Source organism: Cryptotermes secundus, unplaced genomic scaffold (genome assembly GCF_002891405.2).
Source record: "Cryptotermes secundus unplaced genomic scaffold, Csec_1.0 scaffold46, whole genome shotgun sequence".
In the NCBI taxonomy this organism is placed as follows: domain Eukaryota; kingdom Metazoa; phylum Arthropoda; class Insecta; order Blattodea; family Kalotermitidae; genus Cryptotermes; species Cryptotermes secundus.
In genome coordinates, this window is record NW_019726221.1 from 1,549,657 (window position 1) to 1,568,955 (window position 19,299).

The 19,299-nt window shown below is 38.4% G+C and overlaps 1 protein-coding gene across 1 annotated transcript in view; it reads right to left on the bottom strand.

The window, feature by feature from the left end:
• LOC111863838 (C-1-tetrahydrofolate synthase, cytoplasmic) overlaps positions 1-15,180 on the bottom strand; it is a 30,372-nt gene extending 15,192 nt beyond the window's left edge. The window contains exons 1-7 of the mRNA XM_023850570.2: positions 15,039-15,180; positions 13,408-13,633; positions 12,714-12,887; positions 9,113-9,249; positions 5,184-5,398; positions 4,822-4,939; positions 764-981 (exon numbers count right to left, since the gene is read on the bottom strand). Of these exons, the coding sequence (XP_023706338.1) occupies positions 764-981; positions 4,822-4,939; positions 5,184-5,398; positions 9,113-9,249; positions 12,714-12,887; positions 13,408-13,633; positions 15,039-15,165 (1,215 nt within the window). The 5' untranslated portion in view covers positions 15,166-15,180. The remainder of the gene's footprint in view (positions 1-763; positions 982-4,821; positions 4,940-5,183; positions 5,399-9,112; positions 9,250-12,713; positions 12,888-13,407; positions 13,634-15,038) is intronic.
• Positions 15,181-19,299: the final 4,119 nt, after the last annotated feature.

Below are 19,299 nucleotides of genomic sequence, written 5' to 3' on the forward strand. Positions count from 1 at the left end.
TACTTCTTCAACTGATATACTTTGCTTAATGTGTATTCAAATGTATCTTGCTTCATGCGAAAATAACCAAAATACTGTGACTCGTCCTCTTGTAAATCACTCCATATATGAGAAAATTCATCAAACGTTTGTCTTTTTGATAGAATTCCACTAATCCACTCTTTTCTCCTATTCTGTGCTCGTCACCTAGCCAGTAAAGGAGTATCTAACGCGTACAGATCACATAAATCTTCAGACAGCGCCATGACAGAATGTGAATGGCATCGGCCGAACACACAGCCAAAGGACGCGCAGTGAACGCACGAATTCAGACGAACAGATTCGCACAGATACGGCCGAATCCCAGTTCACAGGTTTCCGCTTCCAATGGACGACTAGCCTAAAGCTCCTCATTATGCAGTTTTCTCCAACTTCCTGTCACTTCATCCCTCTTTGGTTCAAATATTCTCCTCTGCACCCTGTTCTGAAACATCCTCAGTCTATGTTCTGCCCTTAATGTCAGAGACCAAGTTTCACACCCAAAGTCTTCTGTAACAAGATACATTTTTCCACAATTCAAACCTGTTCATTCACCAAGTTTCTATTCTGCTCATTTAGTTCTCTTTTCCTGCCTGGCATCTACTTCACACTTCTGCTTGCTGCAGCCTGTGAACTGCTATATCTTTGTGCACTTATTCAATCTTTTCTAACTCCGGAAAAACATAAATTATGAAAATATACAGTCAATGTATCATAAAGCGTTTCATATGAAAGTTAAGCTCACCAAATCATCTGCTGTAACAGGCCTGCCCTCAATATCTTCAGCCACAACAATCCTACTCAAACGCTCCTTCATGTCTTGCATACTTTTGGAAAGAGCAAGAATTGCCATGATTTCACTTGCCACAGACACCACAAATCCACTTTCTCTGGAGTAACCTTTCTCAGTTGGAGACTGGCCAATGGTTATTTTTCTTAGAAATCTATCATTTGTATCAACCACTGTTAACAAAATGAAGTACAAAATAACAACAAAAACCATATAATAAGGCCATCAGAACCTTTGCTAATTCCATTTAAAACAAAAGTATGTTGTGCTAGCAGCTCAGGTATGTGCTTCATGTGATTCTTACATTCAACTAAAATTCCTGTATATTGATAAAACTGTTGCAGTGTATTATTTATAACATGCCACTGCCCGGATATTCCACCCTCGTCTATCCTTGTCCAGCATTCACTGTCTGTCATAAGACTGCTGTCTCTGAGACTCCTGCTCATGTGCACCCTGCCGACCAAAATCACAGCACTGGCCAACAAAAAAAGTATACAGTGTATATATATATATAGGAAGTAGGTTAACCGTCACACAACAAACTGGCTTTTAATATTTTACAATTAGACCTATTATTTCTGCTACATGTTCTGGTACGCTTAGTCATTGAATTAACGAAATGGATCCATACTAGTGCAACGTGTCATATTATATAATAACAGAAAATGTGCCTAAAGTTGGTGTTACAATTAAGTATAAAATAGAAGACTGATCAGACTACATTGAACCAATGCACAGGTAGAAAACATGGAACATATATATGCCCAGACAAAAACTCATGCATCATATTTTATGATTATATAATGACAAAATTCATATTAGAAATATGCACACACAATAACAACCTATACATGCTAACTCTTTTTATGCTTTAAATGAGTATTTTAATTACAAAAGTACATAAATTTGAATGCTTAATGCCACATTTTAATATAGTTGGTAAGGGAGATGTGAGGGGTTGTATTGTGGTTACTTGTGACTTATGTCTGTTTAATCTTTTTACCTCGTATTGTTGTATGTGCTAGATATTTTAGGTGGGTGATCTTCGCGATGTGACTTGTGTGACTTTGTGTATGTGTTTGATGACTATTTCCACATCCTGGGCCTGTTCCTTGTATGGATGTTTACGGAAAGTGGAGGATGTGTATGCATGTATGCATATGACGAGTCCTGTATCAATGTATTTTGATTTATGGGTAAATTGTATTAATTTTAGGTTTTTATAGTAATGCACTTTTTATATTATGTTTAGTAATTACAATTGTAATAAGCTCTTGTTTTGTTTTTTTATATTGCCTATGTTAGTTAACTAGTGTGTGTGTGTGTGTGTGTGTTATTTTGGTTGTGTGACTTATGTAATTTATTACATGTATACATTTATAATCAAATGGACTATTTCCACATCCTAGGATTTTTGCCTGTATGGATATATGGAAAATAAAGGAAATGAATGAATGAATGAATACATCACTGAAACATGTCTCTCGGCTCCATGACCTGGCTTTACTGTGTAGAAAGCTTCTAACAACAAAGAGAGACAAATGACATAACATGCCCAATACTACACTGCAGCACTGGAACCTAGAATTAACTTGGCATACATATTCTTAACCTCTCATACTTAATAGTTTTAATAATTTGTTTAAAAAAAAATTAAGTATTTGTAATATTTTTGTGATATATCAACATACTTATATCACCTAATATATCTACATGGTATATATTTCATTTATTTTGTCTTTTATTTTATTTTTATCTTCTATTTTATACGTAACCAACTTTTAGGAAAATTTTCTGTTATTATATGACACGCTGCACTGGTAAGGATCCATATCAGTAATTCTATGACTAAACGTATTCCTACATTAATTGCCTGATGATGGTTTTGTAAGACTGAAATAAAAGGTCTAATTGTAAAATATTAAAAGCCAGTTTGTTGTGTGACGGTTAACCTAATTCCTAAGTAAAAAAAAAAAAAGTAAAGGTATCCTTGTAGCAGGCCGTGGGGGCCCATAGAGTTGTGAGATGTTGAGCTTCCCACATTCTTTTAGACAATTGGCTCATAGATGGCAGCAAGGTTGTCAGCCTTACGTGCCGGCCTCCCTTTACCCCCAAGAATATTCCAAGGATATTCCTTGTACTCATTTCTGTTAGAGGATGAGCCGATCCCAGGGCCATAGTGTGGCTGGAAGGATTAGGTCAATTGAAAAGAATCCAATGACCTCATCGGGACCCGCGACCTTCCAGCCTGTAGCATAGTGCCTCAGCCAACTACGCTACCACATGCCCCAATATATATATATATATATGTGTGTGTGTGTGTGTGTCTGAAACACATTGTTCAATGTTTGCTCCTCATCTAAAAATTGTCCTTCTGCTAGATGTGCAGAAGCTGCTAATGTCATATGCAGGGATGTTGACGTATTCGGAGCCAGGAAAGTTCTCCCCAAATGATTTTTAAATATAGTATAATTGTTAGTATTATTATTGGCATGTACAATAAACAACAATTACACTAAATTATTATTATCATCATCCTCTCTGAAAATCTATACTTTTCATTTCTCAATTAAATATTTATACGTTTCATTTCTCAGTTCTCAATAACACTTAGATTTATGTTAATGAAATTATTATTATTGCTATTATTATCATTTGTTTGTTTGTTTGTTTACTTGGCTGCATTATTGATTTATGTTAATGAAAGTATCATAAAAACATTCTGTGTCAGTGGGACTCCCCCTGTCAAATATAGTACATGTTCATTGCTTTATGTAGTCAGTCGGGGTCGAAACATGTAGCGCCAATAGAAACAAATGTTGATACAACAGTGTCTACTTTGTTTTAAATACAGAATATTGTTGTGTAGACTGCATACTTTTGTATACATTTTATGTACCTTGTCAGTTTGTACTGTTCAAATTAACTTCAGTTAAATTATCAATAATAAGTAGCAATTAAAAAATGTCAAATGTGGGAAAATACAGCATTTTCACAACTACATTCAAATTGATGATTATGAACTATGCAGAAAAGCATGGATATTGCATTTGTTTCTTTCACATAACTCTTCTTTTCTACAGCATTATGCAGCCATAATTTTCCTAACCTGAATATAAATTAGAATGATCAAGTTAAGGATGAGATGAGCGGGGCATGCAGCACAAATGGGGGAGAGGAGGCATGCATACAAGATATTGGTGGGAAAGCCAGAAGGAAGGAGACCATTGGGAAGACCGAAACGTAGGTGGTTGAACAATATTAAAATTGATCTTAGAGATAGGGTGGGATGGCATGGATTGGATTGATCTGGCTCAGGATAGGTACCAGTGGAGCTCTCTTGTGAACATGGTAATGAACCTTTGGGTTCCATAAAATGCTGAGAAGTTCTTGAGTAGTTGCACAATTGGCAGCTTCTCAAGGAGGGCTCAGCTCCATGAGCGAATCTGATGTGCAAAATTATTCTTCAAAAGGTAGTTATTCACATATCTTACACATCACAACTATCACTCAAAAATATTGGGTTAAAATTTACATAACTAATACTGGTTCGTATGAGTTATACGATCATTTTAAAAGTATGATAATTCTCATACGTATTCCCATTGGTTTCGCATACTCATGAAGCAAATAAGGAAATACACACAAACAGTATACTGCTGCTACAGTACTTAATATAAGGCCTATCAGGCAAATAAGAACACAAGAACATAACTCACTCAGAATGTCAAGGCTGAAAGGTTAACACTCCTGCCTCACATTCATGGGCTCCCAAGTTCAATTCTAAGTGCAGAAGCTAGCTACTCTGACTCTCATGATTTTCCTTATTCCTGACAAGAAAATGCCACTTTTTAACATGATTATCCTCATTCCCTCCTAGAAATTCTTGGATAGTACCTTAATATTGTCCACAACCACTTCTTTCCACATCATTCCCAACTGATCATCATGCCAATTGCTGTATGATCTATGTTCTTCAGAAAATGTCATTAAATAAAAACATGACTCACCACGCTTCCAGGTAATGGTGTTCACATCAATATTAAGTCTTGCAAAAGCTCTCTGTTCTTCTGGAGTAAGAGAATCAGGATCAGTCTTACTAATGCCAAGTTTTTCCAACCTCTTCAACTGCAATCAAAATCAGTGTCAAAATATTAGCAGCACACACCTGAAATCAATGATCTAAATCATAATGATGGTTCACTCATTCTCTGAAGAATGTAAAGAGGGCTTGACTTCAGGAGAATGGAGGTAAAAGAAAAATGTTTAGGCACTTACTTTGATCTGTGTTAAAAATTACACTATTCAGGACTTCTATTAGTACTGTTCTGTGTTATAAAATACTCTTCATTTTGACAGCTAACATTCTCACCTGAATTTTGGAGAAACTTCTCTCTCCTTCTTCATCAGGCACAAGTCTGTCATAAAGAGATTTATCGTTCTGAGTTTTTTCATGGAAAATTCTAGCATCAAGCTGAGCTGCCAAGAGATTGTTGGCTGCTGTTACAGCATGGATGTCCCCTGTCAAGTGAAGATTGAACTCCTCCATAGGAATTACCTGTGAATACCCTCCACCAGCAGCACCACCTTCAATATATAGCACAAAAGTTGTTAGTGCAGTTCATATTTTCTCAGCAGTATAGACAAAGAGGAATGGAATAAATGGGAGATGAAGATAAAAATACTAATAAAAAAAACAACGAAGGAAGATAATTCTACTGTCCTTAGTCTACAGATCAAAGCAAAAGGAAGTATTGGGAAAGTTAGAAGGGACTTTAGAAGGGGATGTTTTGACCAAGAGTGTGAACAAGTGACAGTGGAGAAGAATAGGAAATATCAGAGTATGCTTCAAAGGAAATTTACTAGAGCAGCAAGAGAAGAATACTGTGATGTGAGAAGGAGAGCAAAGAGTATCCATAAGAAGAAAATGAAGGGTTATTATGAAAAACAACTTAAATGGCTACAAGACTGTGATGCTAAAAACGATAGTAGGAAGTTCTACAAGCAAGTGAATAGAACGAGGGATGGCTTCCAGGCTAAACTATTGAGTTGCAGGAGTATAGGAAGTGACGTTCTCCCAGATAATGCTGATATCCTGAATAGATGGAAGTATTATTTTCAAAATCTGTATGATTTGACAGAGTATAAGCTGGAAATGTCCCCGCAGTGGACAGTACCATCTACTGATGAAACTGAAGAAATACCATTACCTACCTTAGAGGAGGTGAATTTTGCAGTTGGAAAATTAAAAAATAACAGAGTTTCAGGACCAGATGGACTGAATACCGAACTTTTAAAAGTAGGCGAAATGAATCTTATAAATAGACTATGGAAGTTGACTGAAAATATATGGAAAGAGGAAATACTTCCTAGTCAGTGGGGTTAATATGATCTATATACAAAAAAGAGATCAAATTTTGTGTGAAAATTGTTGTGGTATTTCTTTCCTGAACATGGCATATAAAGTATTCTCAGTTATACTATTTTGAAGACTACAACCCATTGCAGAGACAAGCATTTGAAATTATCAGTGTGGGTTTAGCCTGGAAAGTCTACTTCAGACCATTTGCATTCAGTCAATTACTGGAGAAGATGAAAGAATAATGAGACTAGCATTAAAAAATAAATAACATGCACTATGTGCCTGTAGATTTTAAAGCTGCATATGACAGCATTGATAGAGCCAGGCTCTTCAAGGTAATGGAGGAATTTCATGTCCCTAGAAAACTTAGATGTCTAGTGGAGCTTACTCTTAAAATTCTTAAAACTGTAATATGCAGAATTAAAACTTTTAATGGAATAACTGAATCCTTTGAGACTAAGAAAGGACCCAGACAAGGAGATGCCTTGCTTTGCCTTCTGTTTAATCTAGCCCTAGAGAAGATTATAAGAAAGACCAGTCTGGATATAAGAGGTACCATACTTCATAAATCTCTAGAGATATTAGAATATGCTGACGATGATGTTATTACTGGTAGATATGAAGGAACAGTCAAAGAAGCATATGTAAAGCTGAAGAAAGCAGCATTACAAATGGGGTTAACTATTAATCAAGAGAAAACTAAATTTATGGAAGTTATCAGGAATAAAACTTAAGAGAAGCATATTATAATAGACAACAAAAAGATATATGATATAAAAAAAAAGTAAGTGAATTTCAATATCTTGGGTCCATAGTCACCTGTGATAACAATACTGATGCAGAACTTAATCATAGAAAAACTATGGGAAATAAATGCCATTATGGAATGCATAATCTACTTAGATCAAAACTTCTAAGGTACTAAATGTAAAATATATAAAACCCTTACAAAGCCTGTTGTCCTTTATGGGACTGAGAACTGGAGACTCAGGACATTGCATGATGATAAAATGAATTTTTTTAAAGAAAAATTCTAAGGAAGATCTATGGCCAAAGCTGTGTAAATGGAGCATTGAGAATAAAATATAACAATAAATTATATAACTTATTCAAAGATCCAAATATAGTGCAGTCAATAAAAATATACAGACTGAAGTGGCTAGGACATATCAGAAGGATGGATGAAAGTTTGCTCTGCAGTAAATTAACCTTCTCCCTGCCATAAGGCAGTAGAAAGAAAGGAAGACGGCAATTAACGTGGCTAGACCTGCAAGACCTCAAAATTTTAAAAGTGACAGCTTGGTGGAAGAAGGCACAAGACAGGGATAGTTGGAAGGCTGTTATCAAGGAGGCCAATGCTCACAAAGGGCTGCAGTGCAAGAAGGAAGAGGAGGAGGATAAGTAGAAGAAGGAGAGGGAGGAAGAGGAGAAGAAGAATCTAAACATCAACATACACAGCCTTTGAGTAAATCATTTTGAAGCGCATTTTGGCAAACTGTTTTGTGTTTCAATTGAACTAATCCTTCCAGCCACACTATCACTCTGAGGTTGACTCAGCTTCTAACAGAAATGAGTTATCAGGAATCTTCTTGGGGGTAATGGGTGGTTGGCACATAAGGCTGACAACCTCACTGCCATCTGTGAGCCGACTGTATAGCAAATATGGGAGCTTCAACATCTCACACACCTATGGGCCTCCACAGCCTGTTACAGGGACAACTTTATCTCTCTTTTACATTACTAAATAAATTAATTTACTCACATAACATCACAAGAGTAGAATATACAAAAGCTTTATAACAGATGTTTTCATCTTGTACTAGAGTCACCAAAAGTATTTCAAACAAGGGAATGTTGAATTCTGGCAGTTAAAAGTATATTCTGGGTGATATATGAGACACCCTATCTACCCCATCTTATGACACTTCATATATGAGGGTTGGAACTTTAATAGTAGCAACTATTTATTTACAACTGATACAAAGTAGATGCATGTTTTGAAGTTTTACTGTCCTTCAATGTAGTCACCAGGATTGTGTACAACCCATTGCCAGCGATGTGGAAGTCGCAGGATACCTTTAGCAGTGCCTGTTGTGTTGATAGTTCGAATGGAGCGGTCTATTGCCTGAAGAATCTCTGGAACAGTTCTGAAGTGAATGCCATGAAGTGGTTCCTTCATCTTAGGAATCAAGTTGAAGTCACAAGGGCTTAAGTCTGGGGAGTATGGTGGATGGTACAGCACTTCCAAGCCCCATCAACTGAACAAATCAACCACAGTTTACGCTGCATGTGGCTGAGCACTGACCTGCAAAATGATGGGTGGGTTCTGAAGAAAGTGTCACCACTTCTTTCTCAAAGCTGGTTGCAGGTTGTGTTCCAAAAATGAACAGTAATACTGTGCAGTGACGGTCTGCTGTCAGGGAACAGTATGCGTTAGGATAACACAATCACAGTTGTACACGAGAATCACCATAACTTTCACATTGCTGGGGTTCTGACAAAATTTTGATTTTCGTGCTGGTTCCACCTTGCCACTGTTCTGTAAGGCAATGCAGATTCCCCGCAAGCCTCTTGAAGACCTTGACGACACTGTTGTGTTGTACAGCTTTTGGCACATTCAATCTTTATCCAACTCCGTTGTTTCTATTTTGAAAACATCGTGACAACAGTGCACTGGACGGCCAACTAACACGAGGCTCTGTTCTTCTCGGCACTGTGCATGCATGTGATGTGGGAATGGAGAGTCCATTTGCTCTGAGGTAAGGTAGGTATGTAACTAACGTGTGGTATAAGCGACATTATTTGGTTCCGTTGCATGGCGTCTCTACAGCAGCGTTGCCACTATTAAAGTTCCAATCCTCGTATATGACATCAAACTATCACACAGTTTCCAAAGCCCACATACAAAAATTATTCCAAAAGTGAATGTAAATGCTTACCTTTAATCCCAAATGTAGGACCCTGAGACGGTTGCCTCACACATGCAAAGGAATTCTTCTTCTTGTGTGCACTAAGAGCCTGTACAAGACCAAGAGTTGTTGTACTTTTGCCCTCCCCAAGTGGTGTGGGAGTGATTCTACACAGAGAACAAAATGTATTTAGGCAGAGACTTCAGGCGATATTGTTGTTATCCACACTCAAGAAATGCCTGGAAGATTGGTATGAACATCTTGGAAGCATGAAAGAGGAATGGATCTTGAAGACTACAATGAACTGCAGACCTCATGAGAGGAGAAGCTGAGACACCCACCAATGTGATGGAGCCAGCAGCTTTCTTAAGAGCCAACATGCCAAAGGCCTTAGCTGTGAAGATGATCTTTCCAATACAAACTGAAAGAACTACTATAAAGTATAAACAGGACCACAAAATAAAGGTTTATGAGAGTGAGATGGAAGTCATTCAGTGACAAGCATGACAATAAGGGTCTATGTTCCTAATTACAAAATGTGTTCCAGTCACTGATATTATAGAGTTCATGAATGATTAATAAAAATGTAAGCATGGAAAGGCAGAATGTCAGGAAATGAAAACAAAGTAATTATGAGAGTAACCTATCACCCCATTAGGCTGCGCCATAGCTCAAGCGGTTAGTCACTGGATTCCCATTGCGGCGCTGGGGCAGGTTTTCTCCAAGTACTTCGGTTTCCCCTGCCAATCTTCATTCCACCAATTGGTCCACAATCACCCTCACCTATCATCTGGGGCTGGTACAATAGGGCAGAAGTGGGCGCAGTACAAGGGACTTAGTTCCACCACACTAGCAATAGAAAAAAAATTAACCTATCACCCCATCATGAACAATTACAAAATTTGCATGCGCATTATGATACTGTCATTCCAAATTACTATGGACTTACCATTGTATTCATACACTGTACAGACATGGAAGGAAAGAAAAAAAAAAAACAGCCTGAAACACCATCTTCCAACCACTGGCCCACTGATCAGCACCAGTCCACTAGAGATCCACAAAACTCAAATAACTGTTACATACTTTAACACACGAAGTGAGTCTTCTAGACAGCACTTCTGTTAAGGAAACATACATCACAAAGAGAAAAGAATGTATTGCAATGTAATACAATGTAGTTTGGTACATGGTCACTGATGTTTCAAAGGAATATAATGCTTCCATTTTCAAGGCTGACGAGTAAGCCAAGAGGGAAGTTAGTAAGAAGTAGGCAGAAAGCAAAGTTTTGCAGTTACCACAGAAAATGGTGCAGTATAAGAAATGAGATGATTAAGCCTTACTGTCACAACTTTTTGACTGTTTTGGTATGCATCAGCATTAAGTTACAACCTTAATAATATTCTGAACATATAACAATCTATAATAAAGGAACGAAAAAATTGTTAATAGACATCAGAGTTCTTCATTACAGTGAAACCTTGTTTAAGGGTTCAATGGATTTGGACATTAACCTGAGGACAATATCAAATGGAGGAAATTTTACGCTAAAATTACTGACCCTGAATCACTGAAACTGAATGTTCAATGAGGAGAAATCTCAAACTAAAGAACATTAAATTGGGAACCTACTGTGTTTCTGAAGCAATTAGGTGGGCATACAGCTCATTATTTATGTGAGCATATTACTCTCCATATATACTGGAAGTGATAGAAACACATTACTAACAGCAAACTACTACAATAAATCAATTCATTCAAGTGTAAGAGGAATGGAGTGAACTAATTTTGCATGTTATGTAATGTGCTATGGGCTGGACAGCCAGGGTTTAATCATTTAAATCCATTAAGTGTTGAGGACTAGAATATAAGGAATTTTGCCTTCACCCCCACCCCCAATACACCTAGATGGTGTGGTGCCTAAGAAATGGAACATTACATTACCTCATAATTTCGTGGTTAGCGTTAAGTTAAAAATGGTTAGCAAAACTGTACACGAATTTGTATGCAGGACATCCTGACTGTTACACTTTTCTAATGCATATACTTCATAAGCTGGTGAGTGGGTATGGGAAAGATTATGTGCTGCTACAGCCTGCAACGAGGTATTTCAGGTATAAATGCCTCTGATGATGGCTCCGTGGTGAGCCGAAACATGTAAGGCAGGTGCTGACGAGGTGGAAAACTTAAAAAAGTGTCACATTTGACGGAAGGAACTTGATTGTTAATTGGTTAGTGTGACGGACCANGAAGATAATGTGCTGCTACAGCCTGCAACGAGGTATTTCAGTTATTCTTTTTCTGTTTAGGCCAATATGCAATGTTTAACGTTACTCACATGTCTGTGATTGTGCTGAACATTGTGTTGTGAATAATTTCACCTATTTACTATGGTTAACTGTCTGTGAACATGAAGTGCAGTGTTCTTGTTAATTTTTTTTGCCACTAGAAGTTGGGAATAATTAAGCAGTGTGTTTGATTATGCTTGTATTCAGCCACCCATCCAACTAGGCAGCATCAAAACCTACAACTGAATCAGAGATGATAAAGCTCCTGCTTGTGGTACATGTACATAAGCAGATGAAGCACCAGTTTCAAGGGTGAATTTCAACAAGAGTGGCCTATATCCTTATGAGACACTTGAGGAAGAACAAAAAATATGCCAAGTGGGAAATTTCAGTGCTGCAATTGATCACATCCCACAGTGGCATAAGAAGTGGGTTGAATATGATGGTAGCTGATTAGGGGACAAATTTAAGTGTGCTGTGAACATAATTTCTATTCTTTTGATGTGTCTACAGTCTGTAAAGATCATACATATATATAGTGTGACATGTTGACCCCTACCTCCCCAGCGGTGCGTGGCGGTGGCGTAACGCTCGCGTTCTTACGGTAATAGGCGAGTTCNACAATGAACCAGAAAAGTATGCATAACTGCAGCATGTATATAAATATTTAATATGGTAGTAATGTTCACTTTGCAATATGACAAACAACCAAGCACCCAACCCACCAACTACTAACTAATTGAAACTAAAACTATAAACTAAACTGAAACTAAAACTAAAACTAAACTAAACTAAACTGAACTGAACTAAACTAACTCCATGGAACAGAGACCTTGAGAAGTTAACAGTCATTCTGCCAGTCAGAAATTCACCTCATTTTATGTAACCCGTAGGTTCAGAGCCGAGTTCATAAGAGGCAACCATTGATCCTTATTTTGAGCCCAATGAATCCAGTCCATGACCGCCCATCTTATTTCTTCAAGAACATTTCAATATTATTCTCCCATCAATGCTTAGATCTTCCAAGCCAGTTCATTTCTTCATGCTTTCCTAACAAAGCTTTGCGTGCATTTTTCAACTCTCCCATGCACCATCCAACCCATCGTTATTGGTTTGATCACACTGACAGAATTTAGGAAAGAGTGATAATTATGAAGCGCTTCTAATTGCACAATTTTCTTACTCCCTTGTCACTTCCACTCTTTCAGGTCCAAATATTTTCTGCAACAATCTGTTCTCAAACACTCTTTAACTTATATTATTAATATGAGAGAACAAAGTTTTACACCCATACAAAGTTACAGAGCTGACTCATGACAGTTCATAAATAACATAATACATACCCTGCAACAACTACATATTTTCCAGACTTATGATATTTAAGTCGTCTCAGTACCGAGAGGTCAATCTTGGCTTTCTTGTGCCCATACTGAAACACTTCACTGGGATACAAGCCAATTTCTGCTGCCAGCTGACTTATATCCTTTGGCTCCTGTCCTCTGGCAATTTCAATATCTCTGTCATATGCAACAAACCAGAACAAATGGTTCAATTAATGATGCTGCAACCACTAGCTTAATTTCTTATGGGGAACAGATATCTCTTCCAGAATGAGGTTCATGAAATTTTACTGAGCCATGTCTAGTATACATATATGAGGCTGTCTCCATTGCCCATTTTCAGATTTGCTGTGAAAGATGAGTTACTACCTCTTGTTGTAATATTCTAACTTCTTAAGTGTTATACTGAAGACAGATCAGTGGTGTGTCCAGACTAAGTATGAAAGTCAATTATCATAAATTTGTTGGAGATCAGGATATACTGATTTCCATACCTGATCAAGTGAATGTACAGAATAACCGATGTAAAATGCGGATATGCGAACGACATAGTAGTTAGGATTTCATTCTTGCAAAAAGAGGTACCAACAAATCATATAGGAACTATAAAATGGAGTCTATAATTGTTGGAAATAGAAGAAGATAATTAGATAGGATGAAGGTCTTTAGTGTAACTGATCATTTATATGTATTATACCTAGGAACTGGTGATTCCAGTTGAAGTGGTAATATTCTCAAGTTCCAAGAAACACTTTTGAGCCTTGCAGCTGCCCTCTGAGCTGATTTCACAGTGTTCTTCATCAACATAGCCACAGTCATTGGACCCACACCTCCAGGCACTGGAGTGATGTATGATGCTATCTTCTTCGCCTCCTCAAAAGCAACATCTCCAACTAGCTTCTGACCAGATTTCTTAGTTTTATCTATAAAAATATATTCAATATTATTTAATTTTTCAGAATATACACTAACATTCAATGAAACTTCTACTTACCCTGGGGCAGGCCGCATACATAACTCAAGCGGTTAGTCACTGGCTTTCCACCACTGCGGCCCGGGTTCGATCCCGGGTCTGGTCAAGTGGGATTTGTGGTGGACAAAGTGGCGTTGGGGCAGGTTCTCTCCGAGTACTTCGACTTCCCCTGCCAATCTTCATTCCACCAACTGCTCAACAATTACCCTCACCTATCATCTGGGGCTGGTACAATAAGACAATAGTGACCACAGTACTAACAAATGGACTCAGTCTCATCTCACTAAGAACATCTGTACTACCAACAGAAAGTACGGTTCTACGAAACGTTACAGCTGTATTGTTAATATCAGTTCCAACAGTCCAGTTTGCATCCACTTAATGTAGACTGCTATGAGGGACATACAGTGTGCCGGAAGGGAGCACTTACTGGACCTCAAAGTCCACAAGCTGTGCTAAGTGTTAACAAAAAGTCATCATTCCTTACTGCCACTACGCAGTCGCCCCATGCATTCCGATCATGTCAACTCCGCGAATGGGCGCTAAGTACTTCTGTCTCTAGGTCGAACAAATTTTCTCTTCGAACATACGACTAGTACTGCCACGTAGCAGAATGCAATCTTTCTTTCAAGGCCACCGGACATGTAGAGCTCGATTACTGTGTGACGGCACAAAACTGCGAGAAGGAGGGGAAGTGAGGGGGAACTAGACAGGGGAGTGAGTAAGTCCATTACGAGTCACTCCAACGCAGAAGAAAACTTCTCTACACCTTCGGGGTAGTGCTACAAACAGAAAATCACTCAACTTGGTTGTCAGCAGAGACCTGAACTGTCTGTTCTTCATATTTACTTTAAGGGTATATGGACTCCTCCATTTCGCCCAGACTCAAAAACTGTCTTCGGCGCGTATACCATTACAGTATACACGTATGTAGTTGAGCTGTACCTAAATTTCCATTTCAGGTGAGTTTGGACATGAATGCTGCAGTATGCCGCACTGCACATCCAGTGACAAGCCACAACTGGGATAGACGTAATCTCATGGGTTCTATCTGCAGTCCCTCGAACACAGAACTTAATGCATCACACCATGTCCCATAATTTCGCCCGAAGCAGCACTGCAATCAAATCGTGACCGTGGAAGCATTTCCATCGCTGGATGTGAAATAATTATGATCGAATATTGGACTTCACTGCCGGTGACAAGATGTCCTCNACCAAGAGAGAGAGAGAGATGTTTTGAAAATTTACTGACCCAACTTCAATATGAAAAACCCACTGATAAATATAAGGTACGACAAAAAAATACACTCAGAGAGAATAAATTAAAGCTAAAACTGAATTAAGAGTTCATACCTGGTAACTCATTTATTCCGCAATCAATAACAACAGCACCCGGTTTTATCCAGTCACCTTTCACCATTTCAGGTCGGCCAATGGCTACTACCAAAATGTCTGCTTTGGCTGTCTGAAACATGAACATTTCTTCAGACCAATACTATTCAGTGCTTCTACAAAAGGTTGTGTTAAGCACTTCTGTTTCTTAAAAGTACAGCAATTACAGGCATAAAATTAAATTACAATATTCACACTTCTCTTATAATAAAAGTAAAAGAGCAGAATGTTTGGTTATCCAAGAGCAGGTTATCTGCTTTGTGGATTAACATTGTAGCTTTCTGCTTTCTTAATAGTACTTTTATTATGTCAATGTACTTAAATTGGGGCACATGGTAGCAAAGTTGGTTGAGGCACTATGCTACAAGCTGGAAGATCACAGTTTTGAGTGTCCATGAGGTCATTGGATTTTTTTCAATTGACCTAATCCTTCTAGCTGCACTATGGCCCTGGGGTTGACTCAGCCTCTAACAGAAATGAGTACCAAGAATATTCTTGGGGGTAAAGGGCAGCAGGCGCACAGGGCTGAAAACCTTGCCGCCATCTATGAACTGATTGTCTAGAAAATATAGGAACCTCAACATCTCACAACATTATGGGCAGGCGCACAGGGCTGAAAACCTTGCCACCATCTATGAACCGATTGTCTAGAAAATATAGGAACCTCAACATCTTACAACATTATGGGCTTCCACGGCCTGTTAAAGGGATACCTTTACTTTACTTTTCACTGTATTTAAACTGGAAAATAGTTTCAAATAGTTCAACATTTCATAGTTTACTGTACATCTCTACATTACCTACCAGGTTCTCTTTTACACTCAATTTTTCAGAAACAACCTGTCCCTCTCCAAACACATCCCAGCATCATTCAGCTCAGTGAGCAGTCTCCATTGTAAGCAAGGAGAGTGATTAGGAATTAATGAGCCATTTGGCTAAGAAAAGTAAAGTAAGAGTTCACTCACTCAGTCACGGAGCTGAGCCCTTCTTGAGAACCTACTAATTGTGCAGCTACTCAAGAACTTCCAAGCATTTTAATGGAAACCCAAAGGTTCATTACCATGTTCACAAGAGCTCTCCACCCGTCCTTGTCCTGAGTCAATCAATCCAATCCATACCATCCAATCCTATTTCTCTATGATTCATTTTAATACTGTCCACCCACTCATGCCTTGGTCTTCCCAGTGGTCTCTTTCCATGTGGCTTTCCCACCAATATCCTACATTCAGTCCTCTTCTCCCCTATTAGTGCTACATGCCCTGACCATCTCATCCTCTCTGACTTGATCATTCTAATTATACTCGGAAAAGAGTACAAGTTATGAAGCTTCTCATTATGCAGTTTTCTCCAACCTCCTGTCACTTCATCTCTCTTAAGTCCAAGTATTCTCCTCAGCACTCTTAACCTTTGCAGTCCAATTTATATACCACTACCATTCTCTGCTGGTCTGATTTAAATACCACTGAATTATTTATTTTCACCTACTGTTAAGAACTGGTCTGTTTTTCTTTATATTGCTAATTTACACACTCTGCAGTTCTCTATAGCACATACTAACTCTTCTCAGTCTGATGTGGCTTCACCAGTCCTTGCCTGGTGATGGATTCCAACAATGTCCTCTGCTACCATGCTCACGTACTTACTGGCTGTGACTGTTCCACAACCGTTGACTCTCGACTCGACTCAACTCAACTCAATTCCACTCCATTCAGACTGACTGCTAACAGCAGCTGGTCTATATTATATAGCCTTGGCATGGACCCCCAGAGAAAACACCTCTTCTATTGTTGCATTGTCTGCTGGGATGCTACTCAGCCACAGCCTAGCAATGGTCGCTACTGCTTACCTTGCAATCATTGCCTAACAATTGGTCTAGATGTCAAAGTATTAAAATGGTTTGTTAACACGACTGCAATGAGGAAGGCTTGAACAACATACATTGTTTGCCTCCCTCAGACTGACTCTACATCATCTATAATCTTCATGAAACATGTTGTGGACTGAGTCCAACATAGGACTGGTATGTGGAATTTAAAGTGGCAGGCTCAATTCAACATGTGACTGCAAAGTATTAACTGTAGAGAATCCTGCAGAATATTAAGAGACATATTCATAATAAAATGTGAGAAAAAAAAACAGTACTGCTCTGCAACGTTCCTAGACATCACACACGCGTTTGATAAAGTATGACACCCAAGCCTCTTCTTCAAAATCAGAAAAACCTTTCCCCATGCGTATTACAGAATATTAGAATCATACCTAATGGATACACACTTTTAAGTGAAATTCAAAAAGGAAACCACAACCTTATGGAAAAATGAAGCAGGTATACCTCAAGGAAGTGTCTTAGGACCCAGCCTATATCTTATCTACACAAGTGACCTCTGTGATGAGACAACACAACAACTGCTACCTTTGCCACTGGATAAACATGGGGATTCTTATGACAGAAGAAACACTAAAGATTTGATATTTAGCAATATTATCACATTATAATATNCAGCGACAGCCTCAATGAAACTTCAAACCATCACCAATAAGATCAATGACTGGGCAAAGAAATGGAGAATTAAAATAAATCAAACAAAATCCATGCATATTACATTCACCTTATGCAACCAAACCTGTCGGACAGTGCAAATAGGCAAAGTTGACCTACCACAGAAAAATGAAGTGAAATACCTGGGCATACATCTTGGTAGATACCTAAGGGAACAAAAAAAAAAAAAAATACACAAGTTATGCCACTGGGCATAACTCATTCATGAGCCAGTACTTACTGAATATATACATTTATTGCAGTCTGCAGATTATGTATAATTCATTCATCAGTAATCTGTCAGACGACAGGTCCACAGTCTCTTCCAAAACAGTTCGTCCACTTAATGCGATCTTCTGTTTTTGGAAAGAGACTATCCAGGAAAAGTGATAATGTGGTAGTTTTTCCATTTGCTTTCCACATCGCAGTACAACAGCCGTTCAAACCACTCTGGTCACGCCTGTTGCTATANTCACTGTAGTAAATTCTTAATGTGATGAATGGGCTTGAAGAAGTGATACCAGTTTCCCAATGTTTGGTCTAAAGTCACTACAATCATAAATAAGTGTACAATGAGCTTGGTGGGTCCCATCTCCAGCAACCCCCTAGGTAAATCCACTGCCCCCAGAGGATGGTACAGCCCACTTTGGGAACCACTGCCGTAAATCGTACAGGACCTGCAAATTCAGTGACCTCCCTTCCAAGGACTAATTTCATCCAGTAATCATGTGGCAATAAGCTTAAAACACAATATGGCTCCACAGAATACTTTTCAATATTAAGCTGCCCCACAGCTCAGGTGGCTAGTCATTGGCTTCCCACCATGTCAGCATGGGTCTGATACCATGCAAGATCATGTGGGATTTGTGGTGGACAAAGGGTATTGCAGCAGGTTATTTTGAAGTACTTTTAGATTGTGGTTTCAATTCTCATTTCACCAGATGGTCCACAATCATTAATCATCCTAACATACAATGCTATAAAATGTAAGGGGAATGAAGCTGCCCACTCACCTCTATCTAGTGCTGAGGTCAAGAAAGTTGGAGCTATACCTCCACCTCCCCCCCCCATGGCATAGTCCTTAAGAAATTAAGCAAAGGCCCAAATTTACCTTTACACATCAGTGTTTCCAATGTAACAGCTGGGCTAGATTTTTACAGCGAAGCAGGAATAGAAATAAAGTAGTGTTGTATTTTAGCATCCTGTTGCACTGATTCATATCCATAATGTGTATATATGTAACGTGTTTTAGTGCATACAATTTCACTTGTCATTTCACACTACATGTTTCAGCATCATTCTACCATCCTCAGGTGTATCAATCATGTTAAACCATTGCACTGCCTGCCATCAAGTGTCCATTTATAAAATGATATAAAATGTGTGTTCGTCGTTGATGAATAATAAAATTTATATATTAAAACTTGTTAAGATCTATCATCTTACAGGTTGTATATGACACTCGTGCATAACGCAATTCATCCGCCATGGGAGTCGTTCTTCTTATGTTTTAATTGTGTATATATTGTGTCTTATGATGTGTCTTTCTTATGTGGCTGCATGTGTTGTAGTGTAGTCACATGTAATGTGAAGTGACAAGCAGAATTGTATGCGCTAAAAGACGGTAAATATATACACATTAGGGATACAAAATAAAGTAAGGTATATAATAAACAGCACACT